Here is a 24,415-nt window from a genome sequence, read left to right on the forward strand (position 1 = left end):
CAGGGAAAGCGCTGGCCCCGTTCCCTTCCATTCCTTCATGCCCCTCCCCCACCATCTCCCCCAGGGTGGCCCCCATCGCCACTGGACCCCTAACCGTGGGTGGGTCCCACTGGGTGTAGGAACTCCTCCCCTCCCCCAGTCACCCCTCAGGGATGCCGGTCCCGGAGGTCTGGCCTTTACTTTTGCTCCCCCTTCCCTCCCTCTCACTCCCTCAGGACCCGTGTGGCTGGAGGGGGCCTAGGTGAGCAGAAGATCAGGCCCGGGATCTCAGCAGGTTCCTGGGGACCTAAGTGGGCAGGGGAAACCTGGTCATGCTCCCTTTAGATCCTCTGCCCTCCCAATCATTCCCCAATTCCCCCCTTTCCCCTCCCCCAGCCACCCCTCAGGGACACCACTCCCGTCCCACCTCCACTTCTCCTCCCCCTGCACTCCCCCCACGTCCCATGTCCTACCCAGTCACTGGGGCTTCCTCCCGTCCCCTTAGGTGTCCATGGTCCCCCTCTGGTGCCTGGTAGGTGCCCTAGTTGTAAGGAGACGCAAATTCCACATCCTCCTAGAACACCATCTTGACTCCGCCCCCTCTTTATACTTTTTATGCTGTCAGTATTGCTTACAATAAGCACTCAACAATTTTATAATCAGGCAAAAATCTATTCTAAAACATCTATTTTAATATCTGCTCAGTATCACCTCCCTAAAAGTATCCAATAAATAGGTACTTATTTAATTGAATTTGGGTGAGAGTACATGATTAATTAGTATTTATATGTTTTCCAGCAAGTGGCATTTCTTGCTTTTATGACACACTTCATAATCTGCATGGATATAATGCCCTTGCCCTTGTTAAATATCCATATATTTAACAGTAAGTCAAATAAGTAAATAAATGGTGACTAGCAACTGGGGGGCAGCAATGGACAGGTGGGCAAGCACGGAATGTTGAGTCAGAAGACCTGGGGTCACTCTCAGCTCCAGCACTCACCAGCTGTACTCCTTAGGCAAGTCACTTAATCTTTTAGAGACCAGTTTTCTCATCTTTAAGATGGGAATGCTATCAATCACACAGAGTCACTGTGAGGGTGAAATAAAATAATGAATCAAAGAGAATTTTATAAACAATAAAGAGCTTTGGTAATACCACTGTTACCAGAAACAGCATAAGATAGAATATGATGTCTCCCCAGAGACTTACATATATTAATAATTTAATATCTCTTGTATGAAAAGCAGAATTCCATACCAACAATTCTAACGACATCTTGAGAAGTCAACAATTCAAAGGGGCTCCTGACTTAGGTAAGACTCTGAACCTATAATATAAGTTTGGAGTCAACCATGCCTATATCTGATGAGGACACTGTAGGGACTCATCATATGTAAATAAGGCTAAAAACACAGGATAACCTTACCTGTCCCAAGATCTCAATGCATGAAGTAAAGAACTGCCTTGTGGGAGGATGACGCTGGGTCTCATCGCTGACATAATCCACAACAGTAAAGAAGAGGCTGATGCCAACCTTCTGAACCCCAGGGGTGGGGTGTGACTGGTAGGCATTCACTAAGGCCCTGTGGGAAAATGTAGGTAAGGCTATTGGTCTACAGTAAGAGAATCCAGACCCACAGTGTTTCCCTGATACTCTACATTTCTCAGGCAGTATTCTTAAGAGTCCTCAGAGCCCCATATGAATGCCACTTTAGAAATATTTCACAGGACAGCTTCTAACTTGACCCAATAACTTTTCAATACACAGAAGTGATTTTATGTCCTCCTGGGGGGAAAAAATTCAGCCTTTATTAACATTAAATATTTTCATAATTGTATGTAATTCATAATTTATTACTCAATTTCATGTATTATAATATAAATACATATTTTTAAACACAAGAACCTTGATTTCCCTAAATTTTAATATCCAAAATACTGACTTAGGTTGAAGAAAAAGATTTTTGTATAGAATAAGATCCTAGAATAAAAGATATCTCTTCTAATTCTCACTCTGTTTTGAGTTTCTTTCCTAGCAAAAGAAACATCAACCTCTTGTTCACCTTATCTCCTCCTTCTTCCCAGACCCCCAGCCCCAATCCAACCCACGAAAGGTCTCAATTCCCCTGTCCACACTACCATCCTAATCTACTGGGGGATTAGCTGCTGGTACTAGAACGTGCAGTCACCTCTGCAGTAAAAGGCAGAGTCAACCTCCCCTTTCCCAGGTAATGTCCTGGTGGCTTTGGGAAGAAAAAGGAGAGCTCTAAGAGAAACCACAATGGTCAAATTCAGGTTGGCAACTACACCTGAGAGCCCTAGTTCCCCTGAGCAATTCCACTGCCTACTTTGCTCAATAATCTGAATGGACAATGATGACTTCCTGGGTAAATGTGACTTTAATATAAAACTTAAGCACTACATCTCTCCGTGATTGAATTCTAATGTAATGTATCACCTCCTAATTCAAGGGTCAGCAAAATTATTCCACAAAGGGCCAGATAATAAATATTTTATGCTTTATGGGCTATAAATTGTCACTACACTCAATTCTGCCATTGTAGCATAAAAGCCATACACATTAAGTAAATAAATGGGCATGGCTATGTCACAATAAAACTTTCCTTATAAAAATAGATGGCAGGGCTTCCCTGGTGGCGCAGTGGTTGGGAGTCCGCCTGCCAATGCAGGGGATGTGGGTTCGTGCCCCGGTCCGGGAGGATCCCACATGCTGTGGAGCGGCTGGGCCCGTGAGCCATGGCCGCTAAGCCTGCACGTCCGGAGCCTGTGCTCCGCAACGGGAGAGGCCACAACAGTGAGAGGCCCGCGTACCGCAAAAAAAAAAAAAAAATAGATGGCAGGTCAGATTTGGCCCAAAGCCTGCTGATCCCTGTACTAATTAGTGGGTGACTGGTGGGTATAGCAGCATGTATGATTACTGTCAGTAATAACAAATAGTATTTTAAATTATAATGCCCTCAAAACTTACGTAATCAAGTTTTCGGCATGCACAGCGGCTTCCACAATATTAAGTGATGGTGGTTTAGCAGCTTCTGCTTGCAACTGCTTCACTTCTTTTCGCAAAACATGAAGCTGTTGGCTTATTGCTTCATTCTTATGCAAACCTTCAAACTAACAGAAGTTAAAGTGGTCAACAGACTTATTTGCCCCTACAGCTTTCTAGAGCAGATATTTTATTAAAAATATCCTGGGTATTCGATAAAGAGAATATTATTACAACTAATATTGTAACTCAAAACTCTCAGCTGAACCTGAGAAGGATGGGGAAAAAACCGTCAAAAACCTATACGGGAATCTCAGGCTTTTCATGAAGAATCAAACTTGTTCATTGCTGGTTCAGATCCTTTTGTAGGCTATGTTCTACATCACTCGTGCTTCAATGCTCCAATTCTGATCAAAAATAAACTCAGTGTCTTCTACCACTGGGGCTTCTCTTGAAGCACATCAAGCCCCCCTCTGTTGGCCATCCCTCCCCATAACCATAACCCCTCTCTGTTCTCCCAATCCAGAAGCACATATAATTTGACTCAAGACACTGTGGCTGCACGTTTCATCTGCACCAAACATAAAAAGAGGATGACACAAATCTTTTAATAAAACAACTGCCATTTTGAAAGGAAGAAAAGATATATACTTATAAAAGAAACACCAAAAATAAGATAAAATACAAGGAGTGCCCACACCAGTTGCGTGCCTAGGAAAGCACAACTGACTAATTCAGTGGTTCCTAAAAGCCGGTCTTCGATAAAATTTGTATTGGTTCTCAGTAAAGATGTGAAACATAAGAAGAATTTATTGAGCTTTAAAAAAAAAAACTAAATTTATTTCAATTTTTTTAAAACTATACTTTATTTAAGATTATGTCTTTCCTATTTGAGGGAGTTGTTAATATTCCTTTCTCTAATTAATTGATGGTGACCTATATGATAACTGCTTTGTATGTACATTTTTAATGTCCTTTTTTGCCTGTGGACAGATACAGAGAACATCCTAGGCCCAGGTTGCAACACAATGTAGCAGTTGTGGGAGACAGGACAGAGGGACAGCCAAGAGGAGCTCAACTAAGTAGGGGGTCAGGGCTGAAGAGGGCAGTGCAATCAGACTGGGAGCAGAGGGGCCTGTCTTAGAGATACCTTTAATGCAGGTTAGGGAATTTGGACTTATCTTGCAGGATGGCAGGAAATGCTGAAGAGACCAGACCATTTAGAAAGCAGGAATGTTAAATCCTACATTCTCTTCACATAGTCTTCCCCAATCACTTGGGTGAGCAGTAGAGTCTACATTTTCCTTTATATGCACCTGTCCAAACCCGGGCCTCAGCCACCACTGCAGTGATTACAGGTATCCTTTGTTTATAAATAATGTAATTACTTAATTCACAAACTTGCTCAAATGAATCCCTTATATCCCTGCCAGAATTATTTTCGTAAATTCCAGATCAAAAGCTCATGAAGGGCAATGGTCCTGCTTGTTTTGCTTTACACAGCAGCCCAGTGCAGCACAACTATGATAGACGGCATGTTGAGCCCCTACTTTTATGATCATGATAATCAGTTTCTTCAAAAAACTCACCAATGTTGTGTTAAAAATCTTTATAAAACTTCTTGTTTTACAGAAAAAATAGGCTGTTACTATGAATCAAAAGGCATAAAAGATGCTTAGCATTTTTTCGCAATAAAGTATTATTTAATTTTTTTAAAAAAAGGCATAAAAGTGAATATCCAAGAGCATATAATGTTAACAATTACTTCAATTTTTACTACTGGAGAAACAAAAGATTTAAAAAAGTAAATTACTTCCATTAAACCACATAATGAATCAATACAAATATTTTATTTCAAATCTTTCAAATAACAGGCCAATGTTTAATAGCCCAAAATGTGATCAGGAGTATGTGCAGTCAGCTTTTTTGCCCAATATTTCACCAAGTACAGTTAAACTGGGTCTTTGAGAGTCACAGCCCTTGGCTGACCTGGAGAGAAAGCATCAAAGAGAGGAAAAGAAAGAATCTGAGAGGAGGAAGGAAGACAGTAAGAATGAAGGGAAGTGGAAAGACAATGGGTAATAAAAAAGAGAGGCTCACTTGACTGGGAAACGCAGAGAGACAAGACTAAAATCACTTTGTAACTTGAACTTTAAAACTGCTACCCCATGTTGTAGAAACTACTGATGCTGAAGAATAAAAGAAAATCAACTAGTTTAGGAAAGTTTAAACTTTCTCACAAAAAAACCCCAAAATTATCATAATTTCCTAGTCTACTTATTTTTGTTTCCTACCACTGTTAAAAGTTTTCTTTTCTTACTAGAGGGGAGGTGAGAGAGATTGAATGACTACCGGCTCATAATTACAAGAAGCTGCAGACAATAGAACAAAGCAGCATGCTGGAAGCCCGTCCCCTTGAGTCACTATAAGTAGACAAAGAAATACAAAAGTTGCACAAAGCATGTGCTTCAGTAAGTTGTTAAAATAATGTGAGGCCCTCAGGGGTCTTTTCCATCTTTCATTTCTAGGAATGAGCAATTTTTCACATGATAATAAATCAGTCCTGGGTCCAGCAAACATGCCCCACAATACCAAAGAACAACAAAAGGAACCCTATTATAAATCACCTCATATCCTCAGGGAATATCACCAAATTATTAGAGGCTTCTGTTAGGAGAGGCGACCACAGAAGAGGCACGTCTCACTTCCCAGAAAATATCTTTGGCTTTTGTATACCCCAAACAAGCTATACATAGTTCAAACATTTGCAGATGGCTGGAAATTTCCAGGGCTTTCCCTCACAGAAAAATTCTACTAAGCAATAAGATATTTTCATGATATAATTTGAAATCTTTACAAAAGAGCCATTGAAATTTATATTTAAAGTACGCTTAACATGTTTTAATTTTAGAACTTAAAATTCACACTTGAAATATAAAATTATTTTCCATGAAGTTGATTTTAAAAATTCATCCAATCCAGGAATTCTCTAATCACTGAAAAAGAAGCACTCCTACCGCACTAACTCAGAAAGAAAGGGGTACACATGTTAATTCAAATGAGATTTGACTGTCATGATCAGCTAGTTTTCAAAAATCAGAGCTGAAAGAGCCAAAGCAAATGGCCTGGCCATTTCCCAATATTGAATGGAAAAGCACAACTCTTGAATTTAAATAGATGCGGGCTTGAATTCCAACTGAGCCACGTAATAGCTGTGTGAGTTTGACAAGTCTCTGAGTCTCTCTGAACCTGCTTTCTCTTCCTCATTCTGTGAAGCTAAGTGAAAAACGTAAGCAAAGCCCCTAGCAGATTACCTGGAATGTGAGAGTGCCCAAGCAAGGGATAAGAAATACTCTGAACAGGGCTGAGAAATAAGGTAGTGCACTGAAGTATGACCAGCCTTACCGCTTTCCAAGATCGAATGCCCAGGAGACACTTGTATTAGAGTAAAAAGGTAAGTGGAGCAGTGTGTGGTATTTAAGTCAGGATTTTGTATGGAAAGCAGTAAACTGGCCAATTAAGCATTAAATTGGCCAAAGGTAAGCAGGATCAAAAATGACTGCCAATTTCTAGTAGGAAAAAGTTCCAACTTCCATGTCTTCCATAGCCAGAGAATATCTTCAGGGAGATTATTATGAAGAGTATGTATCCATCGTTCATTCCTTCAAACACATCCATTTTGTGACACTGACTGTGTGAAGCACTGACAACATAAACATGAAAAAGACAAGATCCTGGCCCTCAGGTAACTCAAAATCTGTTAAAGCCTACAGAAGTAACCATAACACAAAACAAGCTGTAATGCAGTCTAACAAGTGGTGTGCTTGTGGCTCTCAATGACTGAGTCAGGGGTGTTAAAGGGTACCTATCATGTGCCAAGAGCCACTCTAGGTGCTGCTGGTAATACAGATGAATAAGGACAGGAGCTCTATTCCCAAAGAGGTTACAGTCTGGTAGGAAAAACAGCAGGTAACTACAACAGCATTTATGCTCAAGCTGCGATAAGAGGAGGGAATATCTCAGTTTGACTAGAGGAGTCAAGAAAGACCTCAAGAAAAGATGCTGCCTGAACCAAGGAATGAAGGGATGAGCAGAAGCTCAGAAATGAGTGGGGGAGAACAAATAACAGCATATGCTAAGAACAAAGGCATGTCATGTTTGCAGAACAGAAAAGGTCTAAATTGCTAGAAAATAGAAGGTTTGGGGAGTGGGAGAGAGGGTAAATGATGTTGCTAGAGAAAGATTAAGAACAGATTATGGAGGGTCCAAAAAGACATACTCCTTTTAGACACTAGAGAACCAACGTGGGTTTTTAGCCCGGAAATGTGATCAGATTTGTATTTAAAAAGATGAATGGTGGAAAATGAACTAGATAGAAAGACTATGGACAGGAAGACTGCTGTATTAGTTCAGGGGAGAAGTGATGTGGGCCGACCATAGGGCAATGGCAATACAAACAGAGAAAGGCATACATTTAAAGGCATTTCAAAGGCAGAACGAGTATGACTTGGAAAGCGACTAGATAGGAAATATGGGGGGGGGTGGGGGGAGAACGTGGATACTGATGCCTCAGTCTCCATCTTGGGAGCCCAGGTAAGTGGAATTACAGAAAAAACAGGTTTGACAGGTAAAGATGAGATTAGTTTAGGACCTACGGAGTTTGAGGTATCTATGGGACATTCATAGAATGTTAAGTAAGCAAGAAGTCTAGACCTGGAACTCAAGAGAGAATTCTGGACTAGACAAACAGAACAGGAGTCATCAACATATGGACTGACCCTTCCGGGGTCAGGGACTGTTGAGGATCGACTGAATCTATGAACTCTCCAGGAAAAAAAAATTTCTATACACTTTCAGGGTCTTCTCTGGCCCACTACAGACCCTTCACAAACCCCAGATTAAGAACTCCAGCACAGACAAAAGGCAAAAGCAGCTGGCATCACAGTGAAGAAGGGAATCAGGAGTAGAACCAAGCACAACCAGCAATCCAAGCGTTGAGGAACCCTGGAGGAAACTGAGAAGTGGCTGGAGATCTGAGGAATCTGGAAGAGGCCTCATGATGTCCAGCATCACCAGATGATAGAATGATGTCAAACAGGATCAACACTACTAATCACAACCATGAGGTGGTCACTGGACACCCGTATATAGAGGGGCTATAGTTTTACATTGTAAGAATAACACAATCTACCTTCTTCAGGAACACTGTCTCCCAGTGACAGTTTCTTGATGAGCCATAAACACTCAGAACTCACCTTCCCTACCCCTGACAAACACCTCTCTTCCTACAAACTAAAGTCATCCATTTGTGTAATGGACAGCATTAGACTCAAGTACAATCTTTAACAAAAAATCAGAGCAGGGGCTTCCCTGGTGGTGCAGTGGTTGAGAGTCCGCCTGACGATGCAGGGGACACGGGTTCGTGCCCCGGTCTGGGAAGATCCCACATGCCGCGGAGCGGCTAGGCCCGTGAGCCATGGCCGCTGAGCCTGCGTGTCCAGAGCCTGTGCTCCGCAACAGGAGAGGCCACAACAGTGAGACGCCCGCGTACCGCAAAATAAATAAATAAATAAATCAGAGCAAACCTAACTGACTTGCTTAGATAAGCCCAAGCTTCATGGCAGCTAGAGTTTTAACTTTCCTCCACTTTGCTCTTAAGAGCCATTAGTGAGTAGCAAAAAAAAATTTTATCTTCAGTTCCTAGAAGTTATCAACCAGTAAATACTGCCCAGGACAGCTGGAATTTGCAATTACTGTATAATTTTCCAAAGAAATCCTAGTTAAGTCTCAGACTACGAAAGTTGCTTGCTGTCTTTACATTTTTAATTCCCCTGGCACATCTGCATCATTAGGCAAAATAATGGCTGGAGTAGTACTGTTGATACTGATACTTCTAGGAGCCATCAGTGGGAGTTCCCAAGCTTCTGGATTTTCCAAATGACGGGACTTCCTAAACTGAAAGTCAGGGCACTGGGCAACAAGTAAGGCCAGCAGAAAATTAAAATGTGCTTTAAGAAAACTTGGATATTTCTAATGAGGTTATGGCCACAAAACACAGCTATTTTTCAAATTCTTTAAGCTTCTATAAAATCTCTTTTTTTGCTGTGTGTCCTTTCTTGTTATTTTACTTCTTTCTTCAAGCAATCTTAACATCTACCAATTTTTCTTTTGAAAAGTATTTTTTGTGTTGTCTGTAAAAGCAAAATCTAAGGCATATTCATTTTAATCCCTATCATAGATCATCTTCTTTCTGATCTCCCTCCTCAAAATAATAATCAAAATTATTTTGAAGGTATTTTAGAAAAGGTGTACCTTTTTATTTCAGAATTAATGAACTAAAGGTTATAAAAGAAATTTGAATTCAAGGGTTCAGATAAATCAAGACTATGATCCCTTTTTCTGAAAAGGAAAGAAGACAGGTCACTGGTAGGCTTAGAGTTAAAGCTCCCAGGTCTGCCTAGTGGTATTTTCCACCGCAAGACCCTGCAATTTAATAGGAGGTCAAGCAATCAGACCTGTTCTTTGGCTGGGACAGCAAATATTTACAACTCTTCAAACAGTAAGCTATTAGCCAGAATTGGAAAGACATTTCTTTGTACTTATCTCAGTAGTCACTTAAAAAATGCATTTTAGGAGAATTCCCTTCTCTATATAGAATTAACAGCCTGACAAAGATATGTAATTTCAAAATATGGAAAAATACCATATTTGTAAAAACACAGATTGGTAATAAAATGTCCCTTTTTAATTATAACTAGATACATTTTCAGCCTTTTTCCCACAACTCAAACTCCACCCTCAGGTGGCAAACTTTTCTTCCTGTTTTATTACTTTAGCAAGTGATCCTTCTTAAATACCTCTACCTTAGTCTTGCTAAAGCATTAGCAACTGGGGGAATAAAAACACACCAAAAGAAAATTAACTTCATAAGGTACCCGGCCAAAGATATTATCTCAGTATTTAGGCATCTCACATTCCAGGCCAAATTTCTTAATAGACGCATACAACTATGCTGAAAAAAATTAGAAATGAAATTTGAATGTAATAAAAAATATGAGTATAAAAAATTATTTCAAAGAAGACATTTTAAGAAAACAGTCTCCTAGAAAAGACTGATGAAAAATACATTAGAAGTGTTAAAATTTGGACTGGCACAAAAAGAAGGGAAATTTTTGAAAGACAACCAAGAGTCAGTAAGATAAATACCCCAATTTGTAAAAGCTAACAAAAAGAGAAGCTATTTTTGTGCAAGTTAGTCAAGGAACAGGTAGCGCCTGTCTCCAACCATTTCTTTCCCAGCTCACGGAATACTGAATTCACTTGCAGAAAGAGTACCATGCAGTGACTAAGGAGCATGCACTCTGCAGCTGGAACGCCTGGGCCTTCCTGGTTTTGCCACTCACTGGCAGCGTCACCTCGGATATGTAACTTAACCTCTCTATGCTCTATTTCTTCATCTGGAAAATACAGACAATAAAGATACCCACCTTATAGTATTGTGGTGAGGATAAGGCAAGTTCTGTAAAGTGTTTAGACTCTACCTGGCATAAAGTGAGTGCCATGACATACTGGCTAAGGCTAACCTTCCATTCTGAAGTCCTTACAATGTCATAGACCCAACTTTGGCCTGTTGGCAAGCTCCACCCAACTGATCTGCTTTTCACACGTGCCTCCCACCTTTGTCTTCAGTGGCTCCTCACTACCCACAGCATTCAGCCAGCGCCCCCACATGATGATCTCTTCCAATGTGAGTTCTAACCTTTCCAACATGAATCACTGCCCCCCCCAAAAAAAAACAACTGAAACAGATCGACTGAGCCACTGACCCCTAGGTGAAGTCATGGTGACCCCATTCCCACATTCCTTCTAACTGAATCCAAAGTATCATCACCAAAATCTTTTAACACTAGTTTGAGCCCCTCTCTCCAAGAATCATCTCAATTATTCCCCTTTTCTTTTCATTTCTATCTGACTATCTGTCTTATAAGACTCATCAGCACTTACGGAAATAAGTGATTAGCTTTGTATGTATCTTCACTCTCCCCAGAACTATTAAATGTTTTGGGACATGGATGATGTACTAAATACTTCTTTCAGTCTTTCTCAATGATATGCCAATATTAGGGACTCAAACGAAACTCTCTGAATTATGAAGACACTTAATCTTAATCTTACCTGAACTGTTACAACTCCAGCTCCTTGGCACTTCTTGCCACTACTGCCTCTACACTCCAAATGCAGTGTGGTCTGTTCTTCTCGATTAACATACTGCTTGGGCATTGTGTCCAACAGCTCACTGTCCAGCACAACCTGCTGAGATTCCCGAAGAGCTGCAGTTCTGAAAAACATCATCGGTAGGTTAGAAAAAAAAAAAGTCTTAGGAAAGATTTTATGATAAGTGATAAAGGCTTCCAGTCACCCCCAGCCTGCATTAGAGAACGATAAGGCACAAGAATTCCATAGTAACAAAAAACCAAAGGTGTGTGTGCCAAGACTCACCCAAACCCTCTCCCTGGCAGTCAGAGTTAAAAAAGGAAGGAAAAGTAAGACAAGTTTTTAGCCAGAAACAAAGCTCCATTTAGAATCTGTGTTAGATCAACGTTTTTTTAAATGAACCCTTAAATGCAGAAGAACAAATGAGAATTCCATCCTGATTTAATCATCCTAAAGGGGTACCTTATTTGTAAGTACCAATGACTTCTTAGATATTAGCAACTCAACCTGAGATGTGGAAGACATGAAAAGCTAGTTGTTTACATGGGTGTCAACACTGTTTTAACTGTATTGATTATTACGGTGATGTGCAGGAGGCCTGTGTGTTGCATGTGCAAACAACACACATACGATACACGACTAAACCAAAGACAACCAAGGGATAAAGGGCCAATAAGAGATTGATTCCCATGGGCTTTGCAAAGATAAACTCTTTCACTTTATAAATAAAACAGACTCTACACGCACTCCTCCTCACAGGATCACAAGGTACAATCAAAACCTTATACAGTTGATCATTCTGTATCCACTGTGAACTCAAAATACTAAAATGACTTTCCCACACTTCGATCAAGTATCTGTGTCAATTTTTAAAAGAATATGGAGAGTTAGAGAGCAAAGCAGTGACAAAAGAGAGTAAATCTCATTTCATTCCCTTTTAACACCATCTTTCCAGGATCAGATTTCCTCAGGGAAAGCATAAGAAAAAAATTTAGCTGGCACTGCTGCCACTCGGAAATGCCACAAGAAACTGTACAATGTATATAGGCCATGAAAGCACCACATAATTTCTACATGAAATTAAAAGACTTGTCACAACTTGGTTAACTAAGGTAACCATCTGAGCCAGTCTGGTCAAATTACCCTGGTGGTGAGAAGGCTACTGAAGAAGCTCTTCTAGGTGCTACTCTACTCATCAGGCTGTCAAAGCAGCAAGCACAGAAGCATGATCCTGGAGGGCTTGTGTCTTACCTGGCCTGCTGCCGCAGCAGATTCAGGTCTGTGCGTACCAGCTGGATGGCGTCCTTCTGACTCAGGATCGAGGCTGAGGAAATAACTGGCACAGGAGGCCTCATTGGCTGCAGAACAAGGGGAGGTTGGGGGTCTTCGTGCTTCCGCAGGTTACTTAAAACCCTTTCTTTAGCTGAAAAAAAAATTAAGTCATATTTACTGAATAACGGCTACTACTAGGTCATAATGTACTACAAAACTAAACTGTTACCTTCATAAAGAATGTTAAGAGATCTGAAGAATAGTTGTTTAAATCATCAGAGGTCTAAATGAATAAAATTATCTTTTGTTCCTTCCAAGTTCTGAGGGATCACCCACCAGCCTAATAATACTCTACCCAGGAGCTGGGAGCTCAGGAGCATGTGATATGATTAAATAGAATTCCTATCCTCAAAAAGTCTTGATGATAGCTAAAGACCTACTGCTCACAATCTTAAAGTATCACCCTAGACAGCTTTGCATAACATGCTAAGGTGTTTGGACTTGACACTAGTGTAAAAGGGATCTAGTGAATAACTCGAAGCAAGCTTTAGAAAGATGGTAGCTATCATCTGGACAGTGGACTGGGGAAATGGGGCAGGTAGCCCAGTTAAGAGTTTAATGCAGTCATCCAAATAAACTTCATAGGAATAGGAGAAAGAAGAATGGGCATTATGGAATGAAGCTGAGTGAAAAGTCCTACATTAGGCCAAGGTTTGAACAGGAGGGTGGAGAGTAGTAGAGTTAAAATGAATGAAGACATGGGCATGAACTCCTACAGAACTTATATTTATGTAGCCATACAGTCATTCATTCATTCATTTGTTCATTCACTCAAAAACTGATTTACGAATACAAATAAGAAATCATGTACCATATAAGAAAAATAAAGGTAAAAAACAGTAAATCTGTACCATGCAACTTTGCACTAGATTTCACATGATCTCATACTGGTCAATCCAACTTAAATGTTTATATTCCTACACTTATTACACAGCTGAATACACAGTAGGTGTCCAATAAATTCCTATCTTCCCTTCCTTTCTTTTCACTACGCTATCCACATACCACACAGCTCATAGGGACTGAAGAACATGAAGAAAAATGCTGCCATGTAAGATAACAGAGGTCGGGAGAGGTCAAAGGAATTTCAAGTCAGTAAGTTAACAAAGTACTTAAGGGACTACTCTGAATTTCCGATTTCATTCCAGATATAGCATTCAATTTTCTATTCTTGTTAAGAAAAATTAAAGAAAACTTAATAGCCATGACTTTACTTGGCATAAGAAAACTTGTATTGTTTGTAATCCAAACAGATGGAATTTAACATTCCAAACAGGTCAAGTCCAGGACTGTCCCTTATAGCTGGGGTTTTTCCACTAGAACTACCACTCTATGCACAGAATGTAACAAAGCTGGATATTCACCATAGGGTAAGATTCCTGACTATGTTCAAGTCTCTTTCAAGCAACATTAGGTCATGACTCTAAAGGAAAATGGGGGTGGGGGAGGTGGGGAGGGTCTTTTTCTAACCCAATATAACTTATTACAAAAGAAAAATCAAGGGTGGTACTTTAAATCCAAAACAAAAGACAGAAAAAAACTTAATTCAGAGCATATTTAACTATAATCACAACTCTGGACCACAACTGACAAAAAGTTACGAAGCCAACAAATTTAAGAAAAAGAAGTTGGTGTCGTAAGTATACAATAACCTATGAAGAGCTGCTGAAATTTTTCCTACAATCACAATCACAAGTTCCATCGTTTGATATAATCATCATCTAACCTGCTCTCATCTGAGAAAAACCTGAAACTAATTATTTAAAAATCTAGGCTTTAACTTTATTTAGAACTGCAACCTGTACTGATCACCAGAAATAAGACAAGTGGTGAAGAGCAGGGTCTCTGAAGCCTGCTCTTCAAAGCCCCAGCTTTGTGACTTCAGAAAGTTACCTAACCACCATACACTTCAGGTTCCTTATCTGCTCAATGCAAACCCCAAATAATTAAATTCTAGCTTCTACTTTACATGTTGTAAGTCAATTAAAATATCTTTTTAAAGCATCATGCAGAAAATAAACCACAAAGTACATAATCACTTTCCCAATACCAATTTACAAGAAATACAGGGGACAGAAAAACATTAAACTATACCACAAAGGTATAATTAGCAACATCCAGACTGTGGGGAAACTCCATGGCAAGAGTCATGCCTCAGTGTGGGCCAATGAGATGTAACTGGAAAGTCTATGAGCAGCTTCTTGAAAGAGTCCTTAAAAGAGGGAGACTTCCCTACCCACTGAATGGAATGCAAATGTGACAGCTTAAGCTTAAGCAGCCACGTTGAACCATAAGTGGATGTCAGATGTGAACACAGTGAGACAGCAAGGTAGGAGGTGCACGGGTTCTTGAAGGCTTTCAGGCCATAAAGCTACTGCTCTGAACTGCCTGCCTCCAGACTTCTTTTACATGGGAAAAAAATCCCTATCTTATTTAAGTCCTCACTGTTTTTGGAATTTCTCTCATTCAAAGCATAACCTAACCCCAAGTGGTTAACAAGTTAACAATGAACTCCTAAAAAAGCAATTCTCACTGAGGGGTACACTTTGTGAACCTTAACCCTCAATGGCTCCGATTCACTCCCTCACCCATTCATTCACTCATTCATTCACTCACTCATTCATTCAAAGGGTCTGATGCACACTCACACAACTCACCCAACAAAGGATCAGTGAAGTCCAGTGGCACTGACGAACTGCAGGGTGTAGAATGGGACTCAAGCTTGGCCTGCATCCACAGACTAATGGTTTCCTGAAACTCATAATGTATGCGCTCCATGTTCAAATACTCCATCCACAGGTCCTAAAATGGAACCACAGGACTTTAACTTTCAGAGATGAATCACATATTCACATATAAAACTGTATATTTAACTTTAAAGTGAACCCATAAGTTTCAACATGAGGTGGTCCACTCCAGGCTCTCCAAGCACTAGGATAAATCACATTTAAAATGGGCACTCTAGGGAATTCCCTGGCGGTACAGTGGTTATGACTTGGCACTTGAACTGCCTAGGGCCCGGGTTCAATCCCTGGTCAGGGAACTAAGGTCCTGCAAGCCGCGTGGTGCGGCCAAATAAATAAATTTAAAAATAAAATGTCTAACAACCTTAGGAATCTCAAAACTTTTTGACTGTGTACCATGACTGGAAAAAATTATTGCAACAGCCTCACTAAATGTATATTTATAAATTACATACATATACTACTGAACTAATATAAGACATAGGTAAAAAAAATTTTTAAAGAGATAAAAAATAAATATATTGAAAATAATTGGATCTGGATTATATCAAGCCCTAGGTCCCAATACCAACTTACAGGAAATACAGGGGACAGAACAACATATTAAACTACACCACAAAGTTATAACCAGCAAAATCCAAGCTGTGGGGAAGCTCTATGGACAAACTACCCAGTTTCTTCAACAAATAAGTTGCAATTTAAAAAAAAGGATAAGGGGAGGACCTATAGATTTAAACAGATTAATAAGAACTATCAACCAATTACAAAATGCAGACTCTGATTCAAACAAACTGTAAAAGTAAATAAAAACAAAACTTTTATGACATTTGTAAGAGCACTGGAAATTTGAACACTGTCTAGATATTTGATATTAAGAAATTACTGTTAATATATTTCAGATATAAATGCTCTTGGGTTATGTTATTTTTTTTTTAATAAATTTATTTATTTATTTTTGGCCATATTGGGTCTTCATTGCTGCACGCGGGCTTTCTATAGCTGCGGTGAGTGGGGGCTACTCTTCGTTGCGGTGCGTGGGCTTCTCATTGTCGTGGCTTCTCTTGTTGCAGAGCACAGGCTCTAGGCGCTCAGGCTTCAGTTGTTGTGGCACGTGGGCTTAGGTGCTCCGCAGCATGTGGGATTTTCCCCGGCCAGGGCTTGAACCTGTGTCCCTTGCATTGGCAGGCAGATTCTTAACCACTGCGCAACCAGGGAAGCCCTGTTATGTTTTTTAATCTTCGTCTTTTAAAATATGTATCAAATGCCCTCTAGGATTAGCTCCAACATGGTGGTGGGATTGGATTGGCTATAGGTGAAACTAGACACATGATACATACAGGCAGAGGGAGAAGGGCATGTCTATTATACTATTCTATTTTTCTGTATGATTGAATTTTTCATTATAAAAGGTAAAATAAATAAGTAAATAGATATGATTGACCAAAAAAAATAGAAACAGAAATTCCAGTATTTTCCTCCCACTCTCCAGTGAGCTGTCTTGCATATTTTGCATATTTGTCTTGCATAAAATATATGTCTGGCATATATTTCACTCTGGTGATGACTATATATTAGAATGGTGGACTGTCATTAGTAAAAAAGAAAGTCAACTATCAATGAACACCAAAAACTACAAACAGTAATAGCTGATGAGCAGATAAGGACTGTGGCTTTGTGGACAATGGTTTTCTTTTTTTTTTTTTTCTGATTTGGAGTGCTCTAAAGGATACCTATAAATGTAAAAATATTTCAGGCTTCTCAATTAGCACACTCCCATGAAGTCCTAAATCGTTATTTCCAAACCAATCATGGCACAAGGCATTCCAGACTCAGAGAAGAAACACCAAAGTCATCCGGATCACAAGCCTGGATCTTGGATGTACCAAACTGTTTGAGGTGCTGTACCAGATGCTCCTACTGTGTATACGTATCTCCTTTAATTGGGGTCTGGATGTCACTTTCTCCACCTCTGTGCTAAAGTACTATTGACAGAGGCTAACAATTAGAAAAGAATACTGAGAATTAACAATGGGTAAGCAGAGATGTTTCAGAAACCACTAAAAGACAGAACAACTCTGAACCTGAATTACTGATTCAAAATACTAGCTATAAAATTAAATGGCCAGCAGAAACTAACACAACATTTTAAAACAACTATACTCCAATAAAAAAAATTTTTTAATAATAAAAATTTTTTAAAAATCAAATGGCAAGCAAAGACTTTAAAAAAAAAAAAGGAAAGCAATTAACCGTGTAAATGCTAGGGAATCAAGATAAATATTAAAGAACCAAGAAAGCTATGATTAATTTTTTAAAACACTGACCAAGTACCTACTACATGCAAATTCTCAGATAAGGCTTTGGGTTGTGGAGTATAAAGAAGAGATGAGTATGGACCTGCACTCAAAAGATTTCAGGACACCATGATTATCTGTGTATTTTTCCTATTTCTCTGGACCTATATTCTCAGCCTTATTTCTCTGTGCCTTTCAATGTTACTTCTCAGAGTTCCATCTTCAGTCCTCTTCTTAATCCAAATACTCTATTACCATTACACCCACATTTCCTACACTACCCCATTCCTGAACTCTAGAACTGTATATCCCCTCCCCACCAACTCTTTAATAAGAGCTCTCCTTGAAGCCCCTCAGGCACTTCCTCTTCCAAGTACTGTAAACAGCAGCTTCCCAAACTACAAATTTGGAAGTCCTTGTACTATCTAATCTGCCCTAAAACTGTATCAATCGTAATCGAAAAATCCTATTGATTCTACTAATTCTTCTTCAATATATATATATTTTTTATAAGAACAGGCTAATTTTATTTTTTTTAATTTTTTTAACATCTTTATTGGAGTATAATTGCTTTACAATGGTGTGTTAGTTTCTGCTTTATAACAAAGTGAATCAGCTATACACATACACACGTTCCCATATCTCTTCCCTCTTGCTTCTCCCTCCATCCCACCCTCCCCATCCCACCCCTCTGGGTGGTCACAAACCACGGAGCTGATCTCCCTGTGCTATGTGGCTGCTTCCCACTAGCTATCTATTTTACTTTTGGTGGTGTATATATGTCCATGCCACTCTCTCACTTTGTCACAGCTTATCCTTCCCCCTCTTCATATCCTCAAGTCCATTCTCTAGTAGGTCTGTGTCTTTATTCCTGTCTTACCCCTAGGATCTTCATGACCTTTTTTTTTTCCTTAGATTCCATATATATGTGTTATCATACGGTATTTGTTTTACTCTTTCTGACTTACTTCACTCTGTATGACAGACTCTAGGTCCATCCACCTCACTACAAATATCTCAATTTCATTTCTTTTTATGGTTGAGTAATATTCTACTGTATATATGGGCCACAGCTTCTTTATCCATTCATCTGTTGATGGACACTTAGGTTGCTTCCATGTCCTGGCTATTGTAAATAGAGCTGCAATGAACATTGTGGTACATGACTCCTTTTGAATTATGGTTTCCTCAGGGTATATGCCCAGTAGTGGGACTGCTGGGTCATATGGTAGTTCTATTTTTAGTTTTTTAAGGAATCTCCATACTGTTCTCCATAGTGGCTGTATCAATTTACATTCCTACCAACAGTGCAAGAGGGTTCCCTTTTCTCCACACCCTCTCCAGCATTTACTGTTTGTAGATTTTTCGATGATGGCCATTCTGACTGGTGTGAGATGATATCTCATTGCAGTTTTGATTTGCAGTTCTCTGATGATTAATGATTTTGAGCACTCTTTCATGTGTTTGTTGGCAATCTGTATATCTTCTTTGGAGAAATGTCTATTTAGGTCTTCTGCCCATTTTTGGATTGGGTTGTTTGTTTTTTTGTTATTGAGCTACATGAGCTGCTTGTAAATCTTGGAGATTAATCCTTTGTCAGTTGCTTCATTTGCAAATATTTTCTCCCATTCTGAGGGTTGCCTTTTGGTCTTGTTTATGGTTTCCTTTGCTGTGCAAAAGCTTTTAAGTTTCATTAGGTCCCATTTGTTTATTTTTGTTTTTATTTCCATTTCTCTACGAGGGGGGTCAAAAAGGGTCTTGCTGTGATTTATGTCATAGAGTGTTCTGCCTATGTTTTCCTCTAAGAGTTTGATAGTGTCTGGCCTTACATTTAGGTCTTTAATCCATTTTGAGTTTATTTTTGTGTATGGTGTTAGGGAGTGTTCTAATTTCATACTTTTACATGTACCTGTCCAATTTTCCCAGCACCACTTATTGAAGAGGCTGTCTTTTCTCTACTGTATATTCTTGCCTCCTTTATCAAAGATAAGGTGACCATATGTGCGTGGGTTTATCTCTGGGCTTTCTATCCTGTTCCATTGATCTATACTTCTGTTTTTGTGCCAATACCATACGCAAATCAATCAACGTGATACACCATATTAACAAATTGAAGGAGAAAAACCACATGATCATCTCAGTAGATGCAGAGAAAGCTTTCGACAAAATTCAACACCCATTTATGATAAAAACCCTGCAGAAAGTAGGCATAGAGGGAACTTTCCTCAACATAATAAAGGCCATATGCCATATATGACAAACCCACAGCCAACATCATCCTCAATGGTGAAAAACTGAAAGCACTTCCACTAAGATCAGGAACAAGACAAGTTTGCCCACTCTCAACACTATTATTCAACATAGTTTTGGAAGTTTTAGCCACAGAAATCAGAGAAGAAAAAGAAATAAAAGGAATCCAAATCGGAAAAGAAGAAGTAATGCTGTCACTGTTTGCAGATGACATGATACTCTACATAGAGAACCCTAAAGATGCTACCAGAAAACTACTAGAGCTAATCAATGAATTTAGTAAAGTAGCAGGATACAAAATTAATGCACAGAAATCTCTGGCATTCCTATACACTAATGATGAAAAATCTGAAAGTGAAATCAAGAAAACACTCCCATTTACCATTGCAACAAAAATAATAAAATATCTAGGAATAAACCTACCTAAGGAGACAAAAGACCTGTATGCAGAAAATTATAAGACACTGATGAAAGAAATTAAAGATGATACAAATAGATGGAGAGATATACCATGTTCTTGGATTGGAAGAATCAACATTGTGAAAATGACTCTACTACCCAAAGCAATCTACAGATTCAATGCAATCCCTATCAAACCACCACTGGCATTTTTCACAGAACTAGAACAAAAAATTTCACAATTTGTATGGAAACACAAAAGACCCCGAATAGCCAAAGCAATCTTGAGAACAAAAATGGAGCTGGAGGATCAGGCACCCTCACTTCAGACTATACTACAAAGCTACAGTAATCCAGACAGTATGGTACTGGCACAAAAACAGAAATATAGATCAATGGAACAGGATACAAAGTTCAATATATTTTTAATTTATCCATTTATTTAACTACTCCTGCTATTTCAACAGTTCTTCAAACGAAGCCTTTGGAAAAAGACGTCCTGCTGGTAACATCCTCTCTGCCACTCCACATCACCATGTCTTCCTATCAACCTGAGAACTCCCGTTTGTCCTTTAGGGCTCAGTTCAAAGGTCACACTCCAGCCTCAGTCTGAATCAGGTGCCATTTGTGCATGTTTCCACAGCACCCTGTGCATTCCACCCCCACAGTCTTCATCACTGGATGCAATAATTTAGTCCCCCATCTGACAGTAAGCACCTTAAAGGCAGAGACTGCATCAAGTTTCTTTTCGTCTTTGTTATTAGATGCCTGACACCTTAAAGGCATTCAACAGATACTCACAGAAAGAAGGGAAGAAGAAAGAAGAAAAGAGAGGAAGGAAAGACAAAGAACACAGAAGAAAGTGAAAGACACCTACTAGAGATGAAATAGTATATACAGTGTGGAAGCAACTAGGTTTAAAGACCCAAATTGAAGTCTCTCAAGTCTCAGAGGATCCTAAATCCCATCCAATGTTGGGGGTCAATGCCCAGTAGACTTCAGCCCCTAGAAAAAAGAAACTGGAACAGAAGAGATATGCCTACATACATACACACACACACACACACACACACACTCACACAAATGATAGCTACAGAAGCTTAACGAAAACTCAGAAGTTTTGGCCTAAGAAAGACCACAGACATCTTTGCTTGGGTACCAGGGAGAGAACAAATTAGGATATGTGAAGACTAGAATTGAGTATCTCCAAAAGGGCAACCAAAACTGTGATAGCTACAAGTAAGTCATCTCCAAAGGCAAACAAAGGTGAACTCCCTATCTCCATGCTACTAACTTTCTGTACAACATATGAATCTTAACAATCTTAACAAATTCTTACACAGTTTTATGGGAGTAGAGATGACTGCTTAAAAGTGTTCAGCTGCTGACGATTTAAAACAAGGAAGAATACAGTCAGAGAAAGGCTGTGTTTACGAGGCTGTAGAAGGTCCCAGAATGAGCTTCAAGCCTTCAGGTGAGGCCATAGTGGGGTCAGAGATTCAAAAGGAAACACTCCTACAAAAAAATCACTTATATGTTGACAAAACCACAAAAACAACGACCATACCAGTGACCCGATTTCCGTATCAACAAGTGGTTTTACCATTAGGTTATAAAAGTAAACAATTCAAATTACAGAGAGACATTGCCATGGTTTTACCTGCTGATTCTGCATCACTTTTGCTAGCCTGTGAATATCATAATGCTTTGGCAGAGAAGGGATATACGTATCTCCTTTTTGAAAATTCTCATCTTCTAGCCATAATATATATACATTGAAGAGCCTAAAAGAAAAAAACATAAATACATAAAATACAAAAAGATGTGCAGGCAAATGAAGTTTCTTACACCTCTAGGAGCACTGGCACTAAAAGATAAAAGTTCGGAAGCACATAACACAGAAAATATTTCCAACCACCACACTCCCAAGAAGGGCCAGCAAGGGAGAAAGGTCACAAATCATTTAAGTACGATGCAATAATTGCTAAAACAAAAGGTGTGAAGAAAGGGCTCTGTGACCTCTATTACTAAAGAGGGTTAAATACAGTACACAGAAAAAAATAACTGGAGGTGACTTTAACACAATCCAAGGATCTGAATTTCACGCTTTTCTTTCCTGGACAATCAGTCACAGTGAGCCTTGGTGCTTGGAAAAGTTTAGATAACATTCAAATAAACACCTTTTCTGTCTTTCAGAGAAAACATTAAAAGCCATTTTAAACTTATACATTGGAAGAACCTGCCAGCTTTAGGCTCAATGACAATCCTCTGCCTCAAGGAATCACAAATAGAACCCATAGCATGTATGCACCCTGTTCCCATGAAGAAGGAACAAAAGAAAGCTAAAAACAGGGGGAAAAAAATTCTCTATTTTCCGGTAAAAACTTTTTAAAAAATTTAATGATGCTTCCTTTGTTTTTATTTTGTTTTGTTTTTACAAGGAAGACAGTCCATTTAGCTCAGATCACTGGTATTTTAAGCAGTTGTTTGCAGCAACAGGTACCAGAGTAGTCTACAGCACACAAATTACAAAGTACCAGGTGGGGACCAGGAAGTGTGGCTGGGCTTTACTCAATAAAGTGGAAAAATACCACCTTTACCCTGGCAACAGTCTATGTAGGAAGAGACCCTGGGACAGAGCTTTGAGGCTCTTAAACAGGAGGGGCTGGGACGGAGCTCCTTCCAGCTTGACTCGGTTATATGTCTACTTCACAACATGCCAAAGGAGGGCAAAAGGGAACATCAAAGGCTTTCTTAGCTGATCTAAATGTTCAGAGATAAAGCCTTCCCAATGGTTATGCCCAGATAAAAATACATTTTCCTTCAAGCAAGAAAGAGACAGGGAGAAATGATTCTGGAGGCTGAGAGAAGCCCTAAGGCTTTGAGGTCAATCAAGCCTGAAGCCTGAGTGCTGGATCGAAACACTGGGTTTCCTCACCAAGACATTTGTATTCACTTTGTATTCAGAGTTCATTATTAAGAGCTGTTTTTATTAAGTCTTTTTTATTTTTATTTTTTGCGGTACATGTGCCTCTCACTGTTGTGGCCTCTCCCGTTGAGGAGCACAGGCTCCGGACGCACAGGCTCAGCGGCCATGGCTCATGGGCCCAGCCGCTCCGCGGCACGTGGGATCCTCCCGGACCCGGGCACGAACCCGTGTCCCCTGCATCGGCAGGCGGACTCTCAACCACCGCGCCACCAGGGAAGCCCTATTAAGTCTTATTTATAAGACTAATATCTCGTTTACATCAAGCTTACAAATGAAAGGTGAAAGAACAGTGTGAAGGGGACACACACTTACCTCAGAGTTCTTAACCTTTTAGGGGATGCAAGTATTAAGCCTATTTTTAGAAGCAGTTTTGGAAGATTATGAATCCACCGCACCCCAGGTGGATCCCACAATCCCCTAAAGGGCCTATGAATCTCACTTAAAGAACCTTGCCTGGGTCGTTTATTTCTTTTAGAGAACTATCCTAGCAGGCTTTACTAGTTGTTAACCTGCTTTATCACTTCTTTTGGTTTGTTTCTGTTATTAAATAAAGAAATAGAAGTGGTCACCAGCCCTCGGGTTTAAGAGCTTTCACTCAGACTCCAGGCACTTCACAGAGGTACATCCAAATTGCTGATTCACTCTCGTAAGAAACACAAAAGAGAAACATTACAAGATGCAAACCTATAGTCAAAACCACCTTCCATATTCAATCTAACAGGTTAAGAGAATAACATCTAGCAGCTGTAACACAAATCAAAGAGCCGGCACAAGTACCTGTGCTGCAAACAACAACATAAATGGCTAAATAGCCATGCCTCACCTCACGAGCTCCGTGTGCAGCTCTGGTGAACTCAGGTAAGCAGGGGTGCCAGCCTGGGTCGCTGGCAGCCCTTCACTGCCCTCTGCTGGAACTCGGAGGGCCTTGCTCGCAGCGTGGTGGAAGTCAGCCACCTCAGTCAGACGCCTCTTCATTTCTTTTAGCAAACTGATATGAGCAGGGCTTTGAAAAAACCTTCTTCCAATACAACCATCTACGGGTAGCCTTAAAAAATGCAAGCACAGATCACAACAGGATCAACACAAGATGCTCTTTCTATGTGACACAAAATTACAGTCTGTTAAGTCAGTTTATTAAATTAATACATACTATCTCTACCTCAATGGTTATAATGAGGCTCCAACAAGATGGCACATATAAAAGCA

General features: G+C 39.8%; 1 protein-coding gene across 2 annotated transcripts in view; it reads right to left on the reverse strand.

Moving 5' to 3' along the window:
- EPG5 (ectopic P-granules 5 autophagy tethering factor) overlaps positions 1-24,415 on the reverse strand; it is a 129,845-nt gene that overhangs the window by 44,819 nt on the left and 60,611 nt on the right. For both annotated transcript variants that reach the window (XM_019936977.3, XM_033837706.2), the window contains exons 23-29: positions 24,033-24,254; positions 21,881-22,004; positions 15,191-15,335; positions 12,453-12,624; positions 11,163-11,325; positions 2,973-3,115; positions 1,410-1,566 (exon numbers count right to left, since the gene is read on the reverse strand). In XM_019936977.3, coding sequence (XP_019792536.2) covers positions 1,410-1,566; positions 2,973-3,115; positions 11,163-11,325; positions 12,453-12,624; positions 15,191-15,335; positions 21,881-22,004; positions 24,033-24,254 — 1,126 coding nt within the window. The remainder of the gene's footprint in view (positions 1-1,409; positions 1,567-2,972; positions 3,116-11,162; positions 11,326-12,452; positions 12,625-15,190; positions 15,336-21,880; positions 22,005-24,032; positions 24,255-24,415) is intronic.

This window comes from Tursiops truncatus, chromosome 13 (genome assembly GCF_011762595.2).
Source record: "Tursiops truncatus isolate mTurTru1 chromosome 13, mTurTru1.mat.Y, whole genome shotgun sequence".
NCBI classification, from domain to species: Eukaryota; Metazoa; Chordata; class Mammalia; order Artiodactyla; family Delphinidae; genus Tursiops; species Tursiops truncatus.